At 48.5% G+C, this 22,691-nt stretch overlaps 1 protein-coding gene and 1 long non-coding RNA gene across 2 annotated transcripts in view; one reads left to right on the forward strand and one right to left on the reverse strand.

Annotated features, from left to right (window-relative positions):
• Positions 1–22,691, forward strand: part of LOC146869360 (E3 ubiquitin-protein ligase TRIM39-like) — a 161,618-nt gene that overhangs the window by 54,287 nt on the left and 84,640 nt on the right. The window contains exon 3 of the mRNA XM_085651902.1: positions 20,697–20,927. Coding sequence (XP_085508028.1) covers positions 20,697–20,927 — 231 coding nt within the window. The remainder of the gene's footprint in view (positions 1–20,696; positions 20,928–22,691) is intronic.
• On the reverse strand, positions 10,476–12,851 carry LOC146869361 (uncharacterized). Its single transcript, XR_014981177.1, has 3 exons — positions 12,772–12,851; positions 11,675–11,971; positions 10,476–10,874 (listed from the first exon to the last, which is right to left on the reverse strand). It is a non-coding gene; the product is annotated as an uncharacterized LOC146869361 (long non-coding RNA).

The following is a 22,691-nucleotide window of genomic DNA, read 5'->3' on the forward strand; positions in this document are numbered from 1 at the left end:
CAGCACCCACGGGAGCACCGGAGTACTCGAGTTACCTCACCCAGGAAAGCCGGGTGCATAGGTGTCTTTTGGTGTCGGGTCGCGTTGTCGATTTCAATGGAAGCCTGCAAAGAACTGCTGCTGCCATGAAAAGGAGAAGTGTCCGAAGACATCCAAGCCTGGATCTAGGATGGAAGGAACCTGAAAGCAGAGGAGTCACTAGCCAGTGACCTAGGGCAGGATGAACCAATGCCCACAGATGTCGGGTGCTTCAGGTGAGTTGATGGGTGTTTTGACTCTTCAGTCACGAGGTCCAGGAGGTATAGACGAAGTCCACGAGCCGGATTCGAGCTGTCCCACGAAGTCTGTCGAGTGCTGCGGTGTCGGCGACCAGATTGGACCCAACAAGCCTTGGCAACGGCAAGTCACTGGAATTCAGAGAAAGGATTGCGGTGCAGACCAGCAAGGTCTGAGGGACTCACCCAGCGAGGGTAACTCAGGGCACATCTGGAGCAACCAGGAAAGCCCAATTAGAAAAGGAGTTGCCTTCGTGGGAACAGGCTAGCCAACGGGCTAGTGATCGCAAAGGACCCTCGAGCGGTCGCACTTTAAACTGGCCCACGGGTCACTCGTGGAGTGGAGGCCAGCAATCTTCGGTGCACAAGGTGCACAAGGTGCTCAAGGCTGGGGCTACTCGGAGCCCAAAGCACAACTTCGAGGAAGCATAGGAAGATGCTGTTGCTGCAAAAGATCACGGTGTCCAGGGGTCACGGTTCCACGTCACCCACGATAGCCACGGGCCTCAGCTTTGCTGTGGACTCAGGGTAGCCTCGGGGAAGTCTGGAAATCCACCTCTGGTGATGCGAAGACTTCGGCATCCAGCGGGAGCTTCAGTGATGCAGACCGGTCAGTTGCTTCTTTGGTGCCTGCCAAGCAGGGGAGTCACTCCTTGACCCCAAGGGAGATTTCTTCTGTCTTCTAGTCGTGGTCCAGGATATATGTTGCAGAGTTTCGTCCAGGGTAATCTAAAGTCCTAGGGACTGGATTCCTATACTTATAGTAAGTTTAGGGGATGGACTAACTCTAAGGCCCCACCTATGGGTGGGCTTGGAAAGAGGGGTGGTTACACCCATTTCCTTTGTCGAGTTTCGCGCCAGGGCAGGGGCAGGTAGCCCCTGCAACCGGTTTGAACTGGACTATGCACAGGGACACTGTTGGACTTGGCCCTTTTTCCCTCATTTTTTTCGTTTTTGTAGTGTTAAGGTGCAGGTGCTTACTTCGCCCAAGATGGCTGCCACAGACCCCTGCTACTGCAGGGTGGTCGTTTTTCATAGTAGCACCCTAGCTGCCAGGAGCTGGCTGGGACCCACAACAATGTTGCGATACCAGCCCGCCTTTTTGTCCCATAGTTAGAGTGGGGAAGCTCCTGGAAGAAGCTGGAACCTTCTAGAAGGGAGGTGGGGTTTTACTTTTGCCGCCTTGGCTAGAGGTCACCTGACCTAGGGCTACTTAAGAGTGGGAGGGAAACTTGTGTGGTGAGTTGGCCATTGGGGTGAAGCAGAGCTGGAAGAATCCACCAGGAGTGTAGGCGGTAGGGCCTAGCCAGGGACTTATGCCTCTGAGAGTGACAGGATTTAGGTACTGCCTCTTAAGTGAGTGAGGTGCCCTGTGAATCCCACTGATCTTGCCCAGTAGTAGGAGGACCCAGAGACTCTCTGCTAACCTGACTAGGAAGGATCTAGTCGCCCTCTCCATCCCTACCCCTGTAACAGAACCCCTTAAGGGCGCCAGATACCTCTGCGCCAAAAGACTTCATCTGTCAACTGAGAACTGAAATCTAACTTTAAGAACTGAGACTGCATGACAAGAGCGAGCTGTAAGCCTTGAATGCCAGAGCTGAGACTGCGTGTCCAAGCTACCCTAGTGAACAAAATACTAAGCCGATTGCCAAGACACCGGGGATCGACCAGGTACCAGCGCTGTGACCCCCGCGCTTCCTACCCTGGTCTGGGACCCCCGGCAGCGTGCTCCGCTGAGCACTGTACCCCATCCTTAATTTGAGCCCCCCCCCCTGCGACGACGAAGCCAGCGCGCTCACCGCTGCGGCCTGGAGGCCTGGAGGAGTGCCCTGCTGTGTCGCGAGGCCCAGGAGAAGTCCGGGGCCCCGTCGCTGCCGTCGTAGCCGTGTGAGGAGAAGCGCAAGGTCGGGCCGAGTTCCCCCAACGTCGTGAGGACGGACGCCTGCTGACGCCGAGACGGAGGTAAGCCCGGAGGCCGAGATCCCCCCTGGTGCGCCCCCTGCTGGTCCGGAAACCGCACCGCACTTGGCCCGTGTTGTCCCCTCCGTGGGAATCCCCTCCCCTGCCTGCGCGACGGAGAGACCCCGCCGAGGGATCCTGTCCGTGTCCCCCCTTCTGTGCTACTGAGCGCGGTGCTCTGTGAACTGCACCGGAGCATAGGGACTCGCTCCTCAAGTCCAGTAATCCTCCCCGCTGGAAGCCGTTCAAAGTACTGACTGACATTGCTCTCGCGTGGCGCTTCACGCCACCGACTCTGCTTCCTCAGCCGGAGAGACCGGGACGGCGAGTAACCCCATGTGTTATATGCTCTGCTCGAAAGTAATTATATGCCCAGGGATGCGAGTAGCGCACTGTGTTACATGCTCTGCTCGAAGTAGATTATATGCCCAGGGATGCGAGTAGCGCACTGTGTTACATGCTCTGCTCGAAGTAGATTATATGCCAAGGAGTGCGAGTAGCGCATTGTGTTATATGCTCTGCTCGAAAGTAATTACATGCCAAGGAATGCGAGTAGCGCACTGTGTTATATGCTCTGCTCGAAAGTAATTACATGCCAAGGAATGCGAGTAGCGCACTGTGTTATATGCTCTGCTCGAAAGTAATTATATGCCCAGGAATGCGAGTAGCGCACTGTGTTATATGCTCTGCTCAAAGGTAATGACATGCGACTGATTACGAGTCACGCGATGTATTAAATGTTCTACGCAAACGTATTTACATGCAACTGATTGCGCGTAGCGCTATGTTTATATGCCTTGCTTCACAGTACTAGGGGCCATTGATCACGAGGAGCGCTCAGTTCTACAGGCGCCATGTTAGTGAACCCAATGTTTCCCCCTTCAAGTATTACGCTTAGTTAGACGGCCGGTTCAGGGAAAGACTTTACGTAAGCGCGCACAGCGCTAGAACAAGGTTAGGCACTGCATAGATATCACCCAGAGTGTCGAATGTAATGTTACGATGGTATTATGTTTCATGGATTACCTTGTTATTTCCTGAACTGCAACTGACCAGCTATACTTGGATAAACTTGAAGTATTTGCAAAATTTAAACGGTGTGGCTTCCCTTATTGTGTGTGACTCTAGTCCATGAGAAGAGTGTGGTGTATGGTTGCTTAACACATAGCCCTCTGGTTGCCCGACCGGCTCGCGCCACGCTACCGCCTATAGGGCCTGGTGACCCCAGGTTCCTACATTGTTGGCCAGCGGTGGGATCCTTGGGACTTGTGACCATACAGCACCCTTCCGTGAGGCGAAGGGCGCCACAATTAAACGCCTATCCTACATTTTTTTTTGTTCCACAGCTCAGAAACCATTGTTGCTGGATCATTAGTTCCACTGTCCAGGTAGAGAGTGCGAGAAGCCTGGTTAGCTATTGACTGTTGCCTACACCCTAGGAATTTTCTCCTTAGAGTCTAGGTCCCCACCTGCCAGAATGGAATCCCGGCTAGCGGACCTCGAGGGGTACACCGTGAGGCAACTGAGGGAGTTCGCGCAGGAGTTGGGGGTGCCTGGGATGCGGAGGGCCAAAGCGCCGGAACTCCGTACCGCCATTAGGGCATGGGTAGAAGCCCACCCAGAAGGGAGAGGGGATGAGGGACAGGAAGCGCCAGACGCACCTCAGGAGGAGAGCGCCCAGGAAGTCCTGGACATCTTGAACGTAGACATGTCTGAGAATGTGCCCCCAGGAAGACGTTCTGGGGCCAGTAGTAGGACAGGGTCCAGGAGGAGCGCGTCTCCAGAAGAGTACGAGGACAGGAGGGAAGAGAGGCGACTAAAATGGGAGCTGGCCAAATTAGAGCAGGAGAAAGAAAGAGAAATGGCCAGATTGGAACAGGAAAAGGAATTAGCAACATTGAAATGGGCAATGGAGGAGAGGAGGATGGCGCACGAGCTTCGGATGAAGGAGTTGGAGCTGCGTGCCCTACAGATGAGTGTGTCCAGTGAGGACACTGGTGGCAGCATACCGGAAGCTCCACAGGAGCTAGGAGTTTATTTACCCCAGGATGACATCACCAGGGTGTCTGAGGAGGCATTGGGGTGTGAACCTGAAGGGGGTGGTGCGGGGATCTCCCAACCCAGCGAGGTGGGAGAAGTGGCAGATAGCCCAGCTAGGTCCCAGGGAGAGAGGGTTGTAGGGCCTCACGACCTATCTATAGGAAGGCGTGAGACGGGGAGGTGTCCCGAGGTGCCCCAACCGCAGTCTCAGGGCCTGGAGAGTTCCGCAAGGGAGCCCCAGGTTGGGAGCCTAGGCTGTCCCGATGGGCCATCCAGTGCAGGGGAGCCCCTAGTGTCAGGAGGACCCAGGGCGACTGTAACCAGCGCGCCTGAGGTTCTGGGGTTGGCCCAGTCGCAGGGTTTAGATCCTGTGCTGGGATGCCAGGCTCAGGGGTTGCCTGACCTGGCGGGTGGGACATCTGTTAACAGTGTCCCCCCAGAATTGACTTCCAGAGGTACTTCTCCAGGTGGGAGGGTGCGGAACTCTGGAAGGGGGTGCAGAGGGAGGAAGGTCTCGCCTCGGGCACCGGCTCGGCCTAAGGGTTTAGACCCTAGGTTCAGGAATCAGTTGAAGGGTCAAGGCCCTGTACTGAAGAGGAAGTGGTGGTCTGAGGGTGCCTCGCAGGGTAGGGTGAGGAACCCCAGAAGGAGAGTTAGGGGGAGGAGAGCCTCGCCCCTGAAGGCTGGTCAGCCTAAGGGTGTGAACCCCAGGAGGAAGGACCAGAGGCAGTTTAGGACTGCAAGGAGCAGGACCGGAGTGGTCAACAGGCACTACAGGCCTGGGGCTACTGCCCCCCACTCCGCGAGATCACCCGGGCCAGAGACATCTGGACGGCCCAGGGGCCGGTCCTGGCCACAACTAGCTAGGGAGCCCCAGTGGGGTGGTTTCGTTGGTCCAGGGAGGTTTGTGAGGGAACCATTGGGTTCCAGAGCGGCGGAGAACCTGCGGGTGCTCCTGCCGTTGCGGGCCTGCGTCCACCTTTTCTCGCCCCAAGCAGGGAAGACCATCAAGGCATTGATCGGTCTACCCTGGCTTTCGGCTGGAAGGGGGTTATGTTGGACTTGGCCCTTTTTCCCTCATTTTTTTCGTTTTTGTAGTGTTAAGGTGCAGGTGCTTACTTCGCCCAAGATGGCTGCCACAGACCCCTGCTACTGCAGGGTGGTCGTTTTTCATAGTAGCGCCCTAGCTGCCAGGAGCTGGCTGGGACCCACAACAATGTTGCGATACCAGCCCGCCTTTTTGTCCCATAGTTAGAGTGGGGAAGCTCCTGGAAGAAGCTGGAACCTTCTAGAAGGGAGGTGGGGTTTTACTTTTGCCGCCTTGGCTAGAGGTCACCTGACCTAGGGCTACTTAAGAGTGGGAGGGAAACTTGTGTGGTGAGTTGGCCATTGGGGTGAAGCAGAGCTGGAAGAATCCACCAGGAGTGTAGGCGGTAGGGCCTAGCCAGGGACTTATGCCTCTGAGAGTGACAGGATTTAGGTACTGCCTCTTAAGTGAGTGAGGTGCCCTGTGAATCCCACTGATCTTGCCCAGTAGTAGGAGGACCCAGAGACTCTCTGCCAACCTGACTAGGAAGGATCTAGTCGCCCTCTCCATCCCTACCCCTGTAACAGAACCCCTTAAGGGCGCCAGATACATCTGCGCCAAAAGACTTCATCTGTCAACTGAGAACTGAAATCTAACTTTAAGAACTGAGACTGCATGACAAGAGCGAGCTGTAAGCCTTGAATGCCAGAGCTGAGACTGCGTGTCCAAGCTACCCTAGTGAACAAAATACTAAGCCGATTGCCAAGACACCGGGGATCGACCAGGTACCAGCGCTGTGACCCCCGCGCTTCCTACCCTGGTCTAGGACCCCCGGCAGCGTGCTCCGCTGAGCACTGTACCCCATCCTTAATTTGAGCCCCCCCCCTGCGACGACGAAGCCAGCGCGCTCACCGCTGCGGCCTGGAGGCCTGGAGGAGTGCCCTGCTGTATCGCGAGGCCCAGGAGAAGTCCGGGGCCCCGTCGCTGCCGTTGCAGCCGTGTGAGGAGAAGCGCAAGGTCGGGGCCGAGTTCCCCCAACGTCGTGAGGACGGACGCCTGCTGACGCCGAGACGGAGGTAAGCCCGGAGGCCGAGATCCCCCCTGGTGCGCCCCCTGCTGGTCCGGAAACCGCACCGCACTTGGCCCGTGTTGTCCCCTCCGTGGGAATCCCCTCCCCTGCCTGCGCTACGGAGAGACCCCGCCGAGGGATCCTGTCCGTGTCCCCCCTTCTGTGCTACTGAGCGCGGTGCTCTGTGAACTGCACCGGAGCATAGGGACTCGCTCCTCAAGTCCAGTAATCCTCCCCGCTGGAAGCCGTTCAAAGTACTGACTGACATTGCTCTCGCGTGGCGCTTCACGCCACCGACTCTGCTTCCTCAGCCGGAGAGACCGGGACGGCGAGTAACCCCATGTGTTATATACTCTGCTCGAAAGTAATTATATGTCCAGGGATGCGAGTAGCGCACTGTGTTACATGCTCTGCTCGAAGTAGATTATATGCCCAGGGATGCGAGTAGCGCACTGTGTTACATGCTCTGCTCGAAGTAGATTATATGCCAAGGAGTGCGAGTAGCGCATTGTGTTATATGCTCTGCTCGAAAGTAATTACATGCCAAGGAATGCGAGTAGCGCACTGTGTTATATGCTCTGCTCGAAAGTAAATACATGCCAAGGAATGCGAGTAGCGCACTGTGTTATATGCTCTGCTCGAAAGTAATTATATGCCCAGGAATGCGAGTAGCGCACTGTGTTATATGCTCTGCTCAAAGGTAATGACATGCGACTGATTACGAGTCACGCGATGTATTAAATGTTCTACGCAAACGTATCCACATGCAACTGATTGCGCGTAGCGCTATGTTTATATGCCTTGCTTCACAGTACTAGGGGCCATTGATCACGAGGAGCGCTCAGTTCTACAGGCGCCATGTTAGTGAACCCAATGTTTCCCCCTTCAAGTATTACGCTTAGTTAGACGGCCGGTTCAGGGAAAGACTTTACGTAAGCGCGCACAGCGCTAGAACAAGGTTAGGCACTGCATAGATATCACCCAGAGTGTCGAATGTAATGTTACGATGGTATTATGTTTCATGGATTACCTTGTTATTTCCTGAACTGCAACTGACCAGCTATACTTGGATAAACTTGAAGTATTTGCATAATTTAAACGGTGTGGCGTCCCTTATTGTGTGTGACTCTAGTCCATGAGAAGCGTGTGGTGTATGGTTGCTTAACACATAGCCCTCCGGTTGCCCGACCGGCTCGCGCCACGCTACCGCCTATAGGGCCTGGTGACCCCAGGTTCCTACAGACACCAAATGTGCCCCAAGTGCAGGACTTCAAAGTACCAGAGAGTGCTCCCTCCCAGCCCCAATACACATCTGCCTGTCTGGGGAGATGGTCACACCTCCCTTCGACAGGAAACCTATTGTCCAGGCCTCCCCTGCCAGAGTTTCGGTCAGCAGCAGGAGGCCAGACCCGTGTCTGTGGCAGAAGCATCCATTTTGTGATGCCAGGGCTCAGGAAAGTCCTATTGGGTTTAGCCAGTGTGAACATGTCTCTCCCTCTAGAAGGGTGGAATGCTACCCCCGCCACCAGAATTGGCAGGGGGGGTAGTATTCCAAAGTGTTTGACACCAAACACATCATGTTTTGATGCAGCCATTCCAAAGTTAGTATTTACCGTGAGGTTATAATGCACTTAAGAGTATATGGTATGGCTGTGTCATAGAACAGCCATAAGGAAGTATTTCCGAAAGCTGCAGAGGGGCTCAGCTCATGCTTGGGCACCCTCTCACACAAAACCAAGCACTCTGCCTTCGGGATTGTCAAGGCCTGCCATAGGAGTGGCTTATAGGTTTATATGTGTCTATATAATGGTAGTGATATAGGTAGCCTGTTGAAAGGAGACCTCAGCTAGGCCTACCAGTGCAAGGGGTTCGCCCTTCTCTGCACAGAGTCCTCAGACTAGTATGAAGAAGTTGGCACAGAAACTGGAATAGAAAATACAAAGTTTAATAAACCTCATGAGGTGGAACTACATTCAAACAGCACCCTTCGGTATTGAGTGAAGTAGCACAAGGAGTAGAAGAACCATGGGTCTTTTATACCCACACAGGGGCTCAAAAAGAGGGCGGTACAAGCATACATAGGAGAGTTACATACATAGATGGTCATACAGAAATGCACAGACAACAGTAAAGGAGGAGCTAGCAGTTACTGACTCTGGTAGAAACAACCTGACAGCTACAGACTAAAAACAGATGCATGGACAGTTAGAATCCTCTGCGCATGTGCAGAGTAACAGAACCTAAGTATAGCCAGTCCTTTAAACAGAGCACAAGGGTAAACAACAGTGAAGAAGGAAACAGCTCATAGTGAGCACATGGCAGACAAAATGGCTGCCAGAAATACAAATGGATCCCACTAAATGGATAAGATAGCCTCTAAACACGACATGGATTCCGCTAATGCTAATTTAATCGCAGCCAATTTACGACTGACGACCCTTTTAGCATTAGCTGAAGACATCTGTTCCTCTGGGGTAATCTAAGTATGCATCCCGTACATCTATTAACATTATTTCGGCCACTTCTTTATTGATAATTTGTTGGGCCTTTGTCTCTGCAATATTCCTTTTGACAGGTATACAAACAGAAATGCAAATGGAGCAAAGCATTGGACCACATTGGATACATACACAGCATGTAAAAAGTATTGAAATAATTATACACAAGATAGTTAGTAGCTTCCAGCCCCAAGCAGAAACGAGAGTCCAAAACCATCCAGCCAGGGTCCAAGTACCAGTCTCTGGACGAATTTCTGCAGCAATTTTATGCAGCTTTGATATTGCTTCATATACTGAAGGCGAGTGATCCGGTATGAATACACAACAGCTGCTACCGATAATGCGACATGCACCACCTCGATCAGCCAGAACCACATCTAGGACCATTCGGTTCTGGAGAGCTACAATCCTTGCAATTTGCAGCTCCTCCGTAATGTTCCCGAGTGCCATAGCTGTCTGATTGGTAACAGCTTCCACAACTCTAGTCAATCGTCTTATTTTCCTACTGTTTAATGCAGCACACACAAAGAAGAACAAACCTAAATTAAAATCAACATATTGTTGCAGAGTGGTATCAGTTTGGTCTACTTCATCAATACTTATTGTCCTTCTATATCTATTTCTAGAGATATCGTCGAATAACTTAAGGTCCCGGTGGTAGGATGCAGGTGCCAGAAACACAGGGGGCAATAGAAAGGATACATAGCACACGCCTGACCACCCAGCAGGTAGTTGATAATATCCGTGACTACCACAGATAAAATAAGTATTGTGTGAGGCTATGAAAGTGCTATTGTTTATACCTTCAATAGACAGAATTACAGTACATTCGCTTTTACCCACTGGAATTCTTCCAATACTGCTTACACATAAATCTGCTTTAGCTCTAGTAACAGAAATCACAAATTGTTTATTACTGGTAAAAGTTCTCATATTTGTGAAGATATATGGCGTTGAAATATTGTCCGGTTGATACTCTTCCCATTCCCATTTGGTCCCTCTGGCTTGAGGATAACCATCTTTATCTTGGTAGCATACTTTATTGAGGCGAAAAAGAAGCCCGCCTACTGTACGTCTTCCAGATGCAAACAGAAGCGCATACCAAGCTTGACAAGAACCATTATGAGAAAAGGGAAGAGGAATAAAATGTGTTCCTCCTTTCTTTTGATGTGCAGGTATCATCCCACACACCCAACAGTTGGTAATATTCGTGGCATTGTGAGTATGATGCAACATCTGGATAAAGGTATTGTTTAAATAGGATTGTCGATGCTTCCGCTCATGATAGGGAAGCGTAAAGTAGTGGTGTTCAACTGATACTGGAGTAGTGGCGATCAAAAGTTCTCGAGCAGGAGCCACTTTCTCAACGAACCAGGTTATTACTGCTACAGCCACCATAGCAACAACAAACCCTATAGCACAAATGATCTTTCTCTTAGAAACAGTTGATCTCATTGTGGACATGATCAGCTTATTGTTGAAAACAATCGTTGGAGCTCTTATCCCTGGGCAGCCGTTGATTTCTTCACCGAGGGTCAAGACGGGTGTCGCTACACTATACAGGGCTGATCCCCCCCCCCTTGCCACATCGGAATTCTTTTCACTAACCCAGGGAGGTTGCTCAACCAGTCTATTTCAGCAATGCAGGCTCTTTCCGTGGTCTCAGTTGGTATCGGGATACTCCAGGAATTGTGTGGTCCGGGAAGACTTCCTCAGGTTCGTCAGGTGATATAGCTTGGCCTTTCTCTGTGTCCAGGATGTCCCGATGGTCGATCAAAGCAACAGGATCCACCAAGGTAGACGGCACTTTCTTGCAGTGGGTGGAGTGCACCCAGTTCCTCCTGTTCGTCACTCGAACCGCAGTTCTCGTTGAAAGGAGCACCTGCTCCGGGCCACCTCGGTTCCAAGCTGCTCGACCTCTGGAACGATCGGATCATCACCTGGTCTCCAGGCCAAAGTCCATGGCCTTCACCTGTCGACCTATCAGGAAGAGCTTCTCGAACCTGTTGATGAATAGAAACCAAACTATCAGTCAATTGTGATAAGTAGTCACTCATCAATACACATGGCACATCATGTATGGGGCGTGGTTTAGGGATTCCCCAAATGTTCATAGGCCTCCCGAATACCACCTCATACGGTGTAAGACCAGACCGCGAATGTGGCACTGATCTAATGGACAACAGTGCCAAAGGTAATGCGTCTGGCCAATTCAAGGATGTGGAGGCTAGTATTTTCGCCATTTTTAATTTAAGTGTGGCGTTATACCTTTCCACTAACCCTGCTGATTGTGGATGAAAAGCAGCGTGAAACTTCTGCTTTACCCCTAACCCCTTCAGGACATATTCGACAACTTGCCCAATAAAATGGGGTCCGTTATCACTCCATAGAAGTTTACAAACACCAAATCTAGGGAAAAATTCCTTCAAAAGCACCTTTGCTGTAGTGAGAGCTGTATTGTCCTTCATAGGGTATGCCTCAATCCATTTACTGAAGGCACATACCACTACCAAAACATACTTTAAGTTATTACAGCGCTCAAGCTGGATGTAATCCATTTGCAAAACTTCAAAAGGTGCGGTTGGCGTAGCAAACCCTCCTGTTGGAGTTTGTGTCCCTTTACCAGGGTTATGCTGAAGACAAATCAGACAAGACTGCACCATCTTTTTAGCTGTGCCGGCAATTTCTGGATGCTCCCAAACTTGCGTGAGCAATTTTGTTATCGAGGAGGCTCCAACATGCGCCGGCCCATGTGCCATATGAATCATAGGTTGTAAATAAGCTGTCGGCAATCTCCACTTACTCATCTCTTTATTCCTCCAACAGCCCTCATCATCCAATGTTCCCTCCTTAGACCATTGCTCAATGTCTTCTGCAGAAGCAGATCTCTGCATATCTAGCACTTCCTGTCTGGTATCATGCCAGCGTTCAGCCTGTGACTTCACTACATACATAGACTTGGTGCTTTGCTGCATGGCAGTTTCACGGGCTGTTTGGTCTGCAAAAGCATTGACCTCTGGAACGATCGGATCATCACCTGGTCTCCAGGCCAAAGTCCATGGCCTTCACCTGTCGACCTATCAGGAAGAGCTTCTCGAACCTGTTGATGAATAGAAATCAAACTATCAGTCAATTGTGATAAGTAGTCACTCATCAATACACATGGCACATCATGTATGGGGCGTGGTTTAGGGATTCCCCAAATGTTCATAGGCCTCCCGAATACCACCTCATACGGTGTAAGACCAGACCGCGAATGTGGCACTGATCTAATGGACAACAGTGCCAAAGGTAATGCGTCTGGCCAATTCAAGGATGTGGAGGCTAGTATTTTCGCCATTTTTAATTTAAGTGTGGCGTTATACCTTTCCACTAACCCTGCTGATTGTGGATGAAAAGCAGCGTGAAACTTCTGCTTTACCCCTAACCCCTTCAGGACATATTCGACAACTTGCCCAATAAAATGGGGTCCGTTATCACTCCATAGAAGTTTACAAACACCAAATCTAGGGAAAAATTCCTTCAAAAGCACCTTTGCTGTAGTGAGAGCTGTATTGTCCTTCATAGGGTATGCCTCAATCCATTTACTGAAGGCACATACCACTACCAAAACATACTTTAAGTTATTACAGCGCTCAAGCTGGATGTAATCCATTTGCAAAACTTCAAAAGGTGCGGTTGGCGTAGCAAACCCTCCTGTTGAAGTTCGTGTCCCTTTACCAGGGTTATGCTGAAGACAAATCAGACAAGACTGCACCATCTTTTTAGCTGTGCCGGCAATTTCTGGATGCTCCCAAACTTGCGTGAGCAATTTTGTTATCGAGGAGGCTCCAACATGCGCCGGCCCATGTGCCATATGAATCATAGGTTGTAAATAAGCTGTCGGCAATCTCCACTTACTCATCTCTTTATTCCTCCAACAGCCCTCATCATCCAATGTTCCCTCCTTAGACCATTGCTCAATGTCTTCTGCAGAAGCAGATCTCTGCATATCTAGCACTTCCTGTCTGGTATCATGCCAGCGTTCAGCCTGTGACTTCACTACATACATAGACTTGGTGCTTTGCTGCATGGCAGTTTCACGGGCTGTTTGGTCTGCAAAAGCATTGCCTTGTCCTATCTTATCAATTATTTTCTTATGTGCGCTACATTTAACAATTGCTATTCTCTTCGGGTATGTTAAAGCAATCAAGAGGTTATGTACTAATTCTCCATGCATTATTTGCACCCCGTGAGATGTAAGAAAGCCCCTCTCCTTCCAGAGTAGCCCAAAATCATGAGCCACTCCGAAAGCATAGCGACTATCAGTATAAATGTTCACAGTTAAATCAGTACTAAGTTCACATGCTCGTGTTAAAGCTATTAGCTCAGCTGCCTGAGCTGACTTCTGTGGAACACGAGCTGTCTCAACTACCGTCTGAAGTGTTGTAATTGCATATGCAGCTGACGTTGTACCATCTGGTAACTTCAAACAGAACCCATCAACCCATAGTTCCCCGTCAACACTTGAAAGGGGCGTGTCTTGCAAATCGACACGACCCTTTGTCTGTTCCTCAGTAAGGAATATACAATCATGAGACTCCTGAGACTGGGACTGAGTCACCGGATATGGCAACAGAGTGGCTGGGTTTAGTATCGCACATCTCTTTAGTTTAATGTGAGGGGCCAACAATGTCAATTCATATCCTGTCAGACGAGCACTAGTTAAATTCTGCGTCTTCGTCTGATTTAAAAGGGCATCAACCGCATGGGGTACTAGCACCAACAGCTTATGTGACAAAACTATCCCTTCACTCTGACGTATTGACACAGCTGTTGCTGCAACTGAACGAAAGCATCCAGGTAGCGCACGAGCAACAGGATCAAGTACTGCTGAAAAATATGCACAGGGGCGCTCTTTGTCACCGTGTGTCTGCGCTAAAACTGACAATGCGCATCCATCTTTCTCATGTACATATAGTGTAAAAGGCTTCGTATAATCTGGAGTACCTAACACTGGTGCTGAACAAAGAGCTTGCCGTAACTGTCGGAAAGCAGTCTCACATTCATCTGTCCATGGGAGGGGCATTGGAGTATCTTTGGTCAAAAGTGCTAGCAAGGGTTTAACAATGTGCGAAAATCCTAATATCCATTGCCTACCACAAGAAGTAAGACCAATTAATGCACGGACATCTTTCTGAGTACGGGGCACTGGTGTGTCTAAAATAGCTTGAATGCGATCTGGTGTAAGTGCACGTCCCTCCTTAGACAGAAGGTGACCTAAGCAGGTTACCTTCGGTCTACAATATTGCAATTTCTTTCGTGACACTTTGTGATGATGGGAAGCAAGAAAAGAAAGCAAGGACAAAGTACAGTTTTCACACTGTTCAGGGGTATCAGCTGCCAACAAGATATCATCGACATATTGGATGAGAGCCACACCTTCAGGCAAAATGAAAGAATCAAGTTGTCTTTTCAATGCTTGACTATAAATACTAGGACTCTCAGTATAGCCTTGAGGAACTCTAGAGAATCTATACGATCGATTATTCAAAGTGAAACCGAACAAATATCGGCTATCAGGATGAATAGGGATCGAAAAGAAAGCATTCTTCAAGTCTATCACAGAGAATGTAGTCGCTGTCGGGGGAACCAAAGTAAGAAGTGTCGTTATGTCAGAAACCACGGGGTATTGTGGTACTACAATCTTGTTAACTTCTCGTAAATCAATAATAAATCTGTAAACCCTAGTGTCAGTATCTTTTTTCAGAATAGGAAGAATCGGACTGTTACAGACATTGTAAGGAACTTCCTCAACAACCCCCACTTCAATGAGATCATGGACAATACGTATGAGTGCTTCTTCACCTTCCTGTGAAATTTTGTATTGAGGCAAACGTGGCAGCACAGCGCCCTCCTTGACACTAATATGTACTGGTGGAATAACCATTTGCCCTACATCGGTGTCTGAAGTGGCCCACAAAGTATTAGGGAGTGAAGCTAATGCAATATCCTCTTTAACAAGACAAGCTCTCTCCATCACAGGATGGTTGTCATTCAAGATAACACGTACACCTTCTGGAGAACATCGTATCGTAGCCCTGAAATACTTAAGCATATCAAGACTAGGGGTGGGCGGAATTTGCGGAAGCGACTTCCGCAAATTATCGCGAAAATGTTTAAAATCTCCGCAAACACGCGGAAATATCGCGAAGATGCGAAAGTTTTTTTCCCGCCCGTTCGCGGTATTTTCTGCGTGTTCGCCGATCGCTAACTTACCCATGCGGTTGCTTGCGGGCGCGGCCATCTTGTTTTCACTCTTCTCGCGGTGCATGATCGTGAGAAGAAAGACGTGATCGCGCGACGCATGACGTCACTGCGGGCGCGAACTGTCGCGAGACAGCGCAAATGGCTAAAACAATACAACATCTCATGGAGAACGCGACCGGATTGGGAAAACTTGTCGGCGAATGCGGGGATTCAGGTAAGGCGATCGCGCGCGCACGAGAATGTATTATTTTACAGCGCGAGCAAGTACCAAATTATCGCAAAGCTGCGGAATGCGGAAATTTTAACATTTCCGCGCTCTCCGCGGAACGCAGAAATGCCCAATTATCGCAAATTCCGCGAACGGAACGGAAATTTTGCCCAGGCCTAATCAAGACCCACAATGTTGTCTGGTGTATTCGGGGAAAGCAAAAATGGACATGGAGCAGTAAATTTATCCACATGGAATGCAAGTGGTTGCGACAATTGGCTAAGGGAAGGGGTTCCATCGAAGCCTATCGATGTAATGGTTAAGCCAGACAGGGGAGCCCTTGGAACCAATTGTTTAGACAAGGCGCTACGAGTAGCTCCTGTATCAACCAGAAACTGATCAGTGGAGCCCAAAACATTTGCTGTGACATAGGGACCCCTCTGATCTACTGGAACTTCAACTGATTCCTTACCCCATCCTAGGCAATCCTATGCGTGAGCAGAACCTTGAAGATCAGATGGCACATAGTCAGACATTTGATATTGGTTCCTCCTATCAAAAGTGTTGAACCCATCCTGCCCACGTATATTAGCATCAAACCTAGCACGATCACTTGTGCTTCCTCTAGGCCCTGAATATCCTGGACGATTTCTCATTTGTCCCCTACCACGTGCACACTGCTGAGCACGCAGTGCTGGACAATCGGAAGCCCAATGGCCAAATTTCTTACAGTACGCACACTGGTCAGCAGACAAATTCGAACAAGTATAAGAAGGGAAAGACGAACCATAAGATCCACGTCCACCTCTATCACTACCTCTAAAAGGCGGACCATAAGCCTGAGCCAACATAACCTTCGTTTTTAATTCTTTAGTCTTTTTATCCTCATTACCCTTTGCCTCTAATTCCTGGCGTTCATAAAAATGAGCCATAATCAAGAGAGAAACCGGGGAAAAGGTAGTCCATGAACTCTCACTGGCCTTTAGGCGGCTAGCTATTCCTGGCAACAGGTTTGCGACATATTTATCGACAAACAGATGTCTGCCTGTGTCATCTGTCAATGACTGGCCACTAAAATCGTGGAATGCTTCTTCAAAGCGTGTAAAGAAATCAGAGACCGATTCATCTGCCTTTTGCTTACAAGATGCTAAAACAGTCCAATCTATCTTTTTAGGGGGAATAATCGTTTTTAACTTAACTAATATAGCTGCGGGAAGATCTAAAATTAACTGACATGGCTTCTGTGCGGGTTCCCTTTCTGCATCCATTTGTTCTAAATCTCTCCATAACGCCCCAAAAGCTGCACGATCATCAATTTTACGAACAGTTCTCCACATATCAGGTGGTAATATCAATCCGAAAAATAAATCAATATCAGGCAATGTCATAGTACAAGAACTAATAGCACCTTCAACTTCCTCATAAAAAGCGGCTGGATTTTTCCGCGGATCAGGCAATGCAGTTTTAAGTGCCATAACATCCGTCCTATTCCAAGAAGTGTAAACCCAATTATAAATAAAATAACCCTTTGCATCGATAGAGGTCTTATCATCACTTGTACCCTGTCCTTTAGGAGGAACATACAAAGGCGCGGCCTCCCGCATAGGTTTCGCATGAACTATCATAGTCTTATCTGTTCCGGAGATAGAAGCTTGGGTCATGCCGGTCTGAGATGTCTGTGCAGCTACGTCTGCAGCCTTTTTCTCCTCTCGCAAACGCACTGCATCGACACGCAGTTTAACCAAACGCCTGATTGTATCAGTCACCTGGGAGAATATTTTCTAAACAGCTCAACGACCTCTGCGGCAAACACCTCAGTAAAATACAGCTGCTCCCTTTCCTGCCACCCTTTCATATTATCTAAAAGTTCAGAAGCGGGGGCAATGCCACGAGCTGCTTTACGAGCAGCAGATCGAATTTGGAACGAACGCGCAGTGGTCAATATAGAACGAGTTTCTCGTGCCTTATATTCCTCCAAACTAGAGTCCTCATCTGACTCATGGGGGGCAGAAGGAACAGTATACGGAGGTGGAGGACGATCTAATAATAAGAAATCATCTTGTGGCTTATTAAGGATAGGATAGAGAGGCTGCCGAACAGCGTATTGGCCAGTTACCTGTAAATTGAGCTCCCTATCGTCTCTCTCTTTTAACTCTTTTATTTCTTTGTTCTTCAGTTCTAATGCTTTCACATAAATATTCTTTCGCTGTTCTTTTTCAATCAAGGCTTGCTCACGCTTCATTCGTTCACGCACTTCCTTCTCCCACATTCGTACACAATCAAACATATCTTGCCTAGTCTTTCGCTTAAACATACATTGTTCCACATACTCAATCTTTCGTAAATCAAATGACCCATACATAGGCCAACGCAACTCAGGATCCTTACGCGTGTATTTATTCCATAATGCGCTGTACATTATAGAAGAAGGACCATACTTAATATACATATCCCTATTAGGCGTTCCCTCCGGGGGGGCCGGTTGTGCTTTATCTAATTTCAAATTGGTACCACTACAAAAGCAACACATCCTACGAAGTGTGCTAAAAACAGGCATGCCAAAAATAGTGCAGAATATGCAGTATTATAATCAAAGTAGCACTTAAGGTACCTTTAGTACGATGTGCCGTTCAAATCAATTCAGATAGAGAAAATTCTCCTCATTACCTGCCTATATAGGTTGCAACCTAGATATCATAACAAACCAAGTTGGCCAACACAGAAAAAGCCACAGTAAGTGTTACTAAACTACCTTACCAATCCCAGGCATCAAAACCAACAGCAAGCGCCGCAGAAGGACACTTACCAATCACTTGGTGTCCAGGTTCCAACTGCCAAGTTCTAAAATCGACCAAATGGTCACTGCACGGCGAATCAACAGAAGAGATCTCAGTCGAGGACCGGCGCCACCTGGATGGTCAGATCAGAAAGAAAGGAAAAACGCCGTGGTTGCCAGGACTTGGGTCTCATCGGGCAGCGATCGCGTCCAGAGCGAGATTCCAATCCTTCGTCGCGACCAATCCTTTGGGCATCCGAGTCACCGATGAGCCCCACTGGTTGGGCGCCAATTTGTTGAAAGGAGACCTCAGCTAGGACTACCAGTGCAAGGGGTTCGCCCTTCTCTGCACAGAGTCCTCAGACTAGTATGAAGAAGTTGGCACAGAAACTGGAATAGAAAATACAAAGTTTAATAAACCTCATGGGGTGGAACTACATTCAAACAGCACCCTTCGGTATTGAGTGAAGTAGCACAAGGAGTAGAAGAACCATGGGTCTTTTATACCCACACAGGGGCTCAAAAAGAGGGCGGTACAAGCATACATAGGAGAGTTACATACATAGATGGTCATACAGAAATGCACAGTCAACAGTAAAGGAGGAGCTAGCAGTTGCTGACTCTGGTAGAAACAACCTGACAGCTACAGACTAAAAACAGATGCATGGACAGTTAGAATCCTCTGCGCATGTGCAGAGTAACAGAATCTAAGTATAGCCAGTACTTTAAACAGAGCACAAGGGTAAACAACAGTGAAGAAGGAAACAGCTCATAGTGAGCACATGGCAGACAAAATGGCTGCCAGAAATACAAAATGGATTCCACTAAATGGATAAGATAGCCTCTAAACACGACATGGATTCCGCTAATGCTAATTTAATCGCAGCCAATTTACGACAAGCCTATACCACAGTAAGGATGCAAGCACACCCTTACCCAGGCTGCAGTACCAGACCTGTGGTGCCATTTTGGAGTGCTTCCCAGGGGTGGCATAATACATGCTGCAGCCCTTGGTAGGCCTCTGAGGTACCTATGCCCTAAGTACATTGTATACCATAAACTAGGGGCTTATAAGGCACTCCAGAATCCAATTAGATATTTACCTAATGTACATGCATACCATTTTAGAGAGGAAGCAGCTAGGCTGTGGTCCTTATTAGCAGGGCCACAGCCAGACTAAGGCCAGCAAAAAGTGGGGGTACCCATGTGAAGCAGATCCTACCCTCCTACATTAATGTTTGCAGATCAGATTTTGCAGCATGTCACTGCCTTGTAGACGGAGTCTCTGTGGGACAAAACGTACTGACTAAAACATTTATGCGAAGTATGTGGGTACTAAACCCACCTTCTGCAAAATATCCTGCATTATGGGACATTAGAGATGCTGAATGAGGTAAAGATTTAGTTAACATTAATAAATAACAGCGAAAGCGACACAATCTTTAAAGAGAAGGTAGTGCTGGACCTTTTCCACATTTTTACTACATTAGAGATGTCCTACAGGTATTAATATTTTGGGAGAGAGTTATAGGTTATCCCCAAAACGTATCTCTTATAAACTCACTGTCTTGCTATGCCTGGTATGTTATAGATGGACCGTCAGACGTAAATGCCTTAGACATCACCAGCAGGGCCTACCAACCAGACCATGTCAACTTCTGTTTTCTACCCCTTCTTTACACAGAATGCAAGAGTTTGTGTAGTGAAATCCTTGATGGAATATGAGAGAAGGACTGTGAGTATGAGAGGAAATACAGAACAATTGCTAATATCCTATAAATCGCCTCGTAGAGCAGTTTCCTCCCCAACAATAGCAAGATGGGTGAAGGAAGTCATGAAAGAAGCAGGTGTAGACATTACTATGCTTGGTGTACACTCCCTTAAGCATCCAAACCTCTCTTCCGTGAGATATCCTTGGGGCTGCGGATTGGTCCATTAAAAGTATGTTTAAAAGTTGCTACTTTAGACCTGTTGCAAGCGCTATTGACAATGTATCAAATGCACTTTAAACTTGCATAATGCTAGGCTCTGTGTCATGCCATAAAATTTAGATTTTTCACAGCCTGGTGGGCAGAAACTCTGGATTTTATTGAAGACACGGAGGCTAAGATTATCTCTCCACATTGGAATGGAGAAAAGTTATTGATTTTGTATTGGGTTTTTCTTTTCCAGAGTAAGAAGTTTTCACTGATGAGGTTTTTTGTTTGAAAGTTATGGATCTTAGAAACTATCTTGTTCGCAACGCCAAAAAAGGGAGAAGACTGCGTGCAGGGGGAACTTTATAGCCTATTAGAATGTTATTGAACTTCTATATTCTTCGATTGTTGCTGCTGTGAGCTGGCAATAAAGGAGATTTGCATAATCTTAGCCTACGTTTCCATAATAAAATACAAATGTTCTGCCCACCAGGCTGTGAAAATTCTAAATTCTCTTTCAAATGTCATTTTTTGGATGTCACTCACACAAACCCTTTGTGCAAGGTGATATGAATCACAATAGGCAGCCCCTCCACCCTCCTCCTGGACCCCCACTCTCAGGGCGGCCTATAGGAAGCTTTATAATATCTAACCAGCTTTTCTTTGCTTCTGACAGAACAAGCTAAGAACTGAGAAGAAGAAACTTGAATATGAGATTGAAAAACTGCGGCAACTCCTGAAAGAAAATGAGCAAACCCTGTACGGGAGACTGAAGGAGATGGAGAAGAAAATTACCATGCTAGAAAATGCAAATATCACCAAACTGTCCAATCAAATCACCTCTCTCAGTGCTCTGATAACGGATATAGAAAAGAAGTGTGAGGCGCCAGCGTGCGAACTCCTGAAGGTGAGATGCTGTTTGGGAAATACAACAAAAGAAGGAAGTGAAATATTCATATTTTGTGTGCATTATTAAATGTATGAGTGGAACACACATGAGCTCCTGGCAGGGTCAATGCACAGTGACCCCACGCACTCTGACAGCCGCACACAATATACAGACATGGGCAATTTACATTGTCCTACTTGATGCTGTACAAACAGTGGAATGTACAGTGACCTCTTACAGTGTCACATACAAGTTAATGCAACACACCGAGCAATTCCAGTGACAGTAACTATGATATGGAGACCAAGGAGCAAAATGTGAAAAAAGCTGGATAAAAATGTAAAGCATAATGTGATCAAACATCTTAGAAATTTGGAAAGAAACCGAATTCTCCTTTTCTAAGACGTTTGAAAACATTTCTGTTTTAAATTGATTTCTTTTCTCGTGATGCAAGTGGCCACCTACTTTCGCGTGCACTGATCTCTTGTTAGGGTGAACAGCTATGTGACTAGGCATTTGCAATAGGTGATGGCGTGTTGCCCCAGATAAAGGTAGAGCTTTCCACACAAAACTCTTTAGTTTTAAGAATAGTGACAATTTTATATTGCGAGTAACCCTTGATTATATTACAGAGTGTGCAAAATGAATGTCTGCAAATTGCTGCCAGGCAGCATTATCAATCAATCAATCAATCAATCAATCAGGGTTTAGTCAAAGCGCGACTACTCACCAGTAAGGGTCTCAAGACGCTAGGGGTAGTGGGGGTCGTGTGCAGATTCCATTCCATCAAGGAGGGGGTCTGTCGAAGAGCCAGGTTTTGAGGTATCTTGCGAAGATGGGGAGCATTGTTGTCTGTCTAAGGTGGAGCGTAAGGGTGTTCCATGCTTTGGCCGCGAGGAAGGAGAAGGAGCAGCCTCCCGATCTGGTCTTTCTGGTGCGGGGGACCACGGTGTAGGAGAGCTGGGCTGATCGTAGGGTCCTTTGGGATGCGTGGAAATTGAGTTGGCTGTTCAGGTATGCTGGTCTGGTGCTGTGGAGGGCCTTGTGTGCGTGGGTGAGTATCTTCAAGGTGATTCTCGCCTCGACCGGGAGCCAGTGGAGTGTGCGCAGGTGCTGGGAGATGTGGCAGTGTTTTGGCAGGTTGAGGACCAGTCTTGCGGCGGCGTCCTGGATGTTCTGTAGCTTGCGGGTGAGATTTTTGTTTATTCCGGCGTAGAGTGCGTTGCCGTAGTCGAGTCTGATGGTGACCAGGGCATGAGTGACGGTTTTTCTATGTTCGAGGGGGATCCATTTGAAGGTCTTAAGAAGGAGGCGGAGGGTGAGGAAGCAGGAAGGCGAGACGGAGTTGATCTGGTGATCCATTTTGAACTCAGAGTCCAGGATGATTCCCAGGTTGCGTGCGTGGTCCGTGGGGGTTGGCGGATTTCCGAGAGCGGGGGCCACCATGTGTCGCTCCGGGCATCGGGGTTGGGGCCCATGATGAGTACTTCTGTTTTGTTGGTGTTTAGTTGTAGGCAGCTGTTTTACATCCATTTGGCGATGGCTTCCATGCCTTCTCGAACGTTGCATCTGACGGTGTTGGGCTCGTGGGATAGGGAGAGGATGAGTTGGGTGTCGTCTGCCTATGACACAATGTTGAGTCCGTAGGTTCTGACGATGGGTGCGAGTGGAGCCATGTAGACGTTGAAGAGCGTCGGGCTGAGGGAGGAGCCCTCGGGGACTCCACAAGTGGTAGGTGTGGGGTCTGAGAGGAAAGGGGGGAGTCTGACCCACTGCGTCCTG

This window comes from Triturus cristatus, chromosome 1_1 (genome assembly GCF_964204655.1).
Source record: "Triturus cristatus chromosome 1_1, aTriCri1.1, whole genome shotgun sequence".
NCBI lineage: Eukaryota > Metazoa > Chordata > Amphibia > Caudata > Salamandridae > Triturus > Triturus cristatus.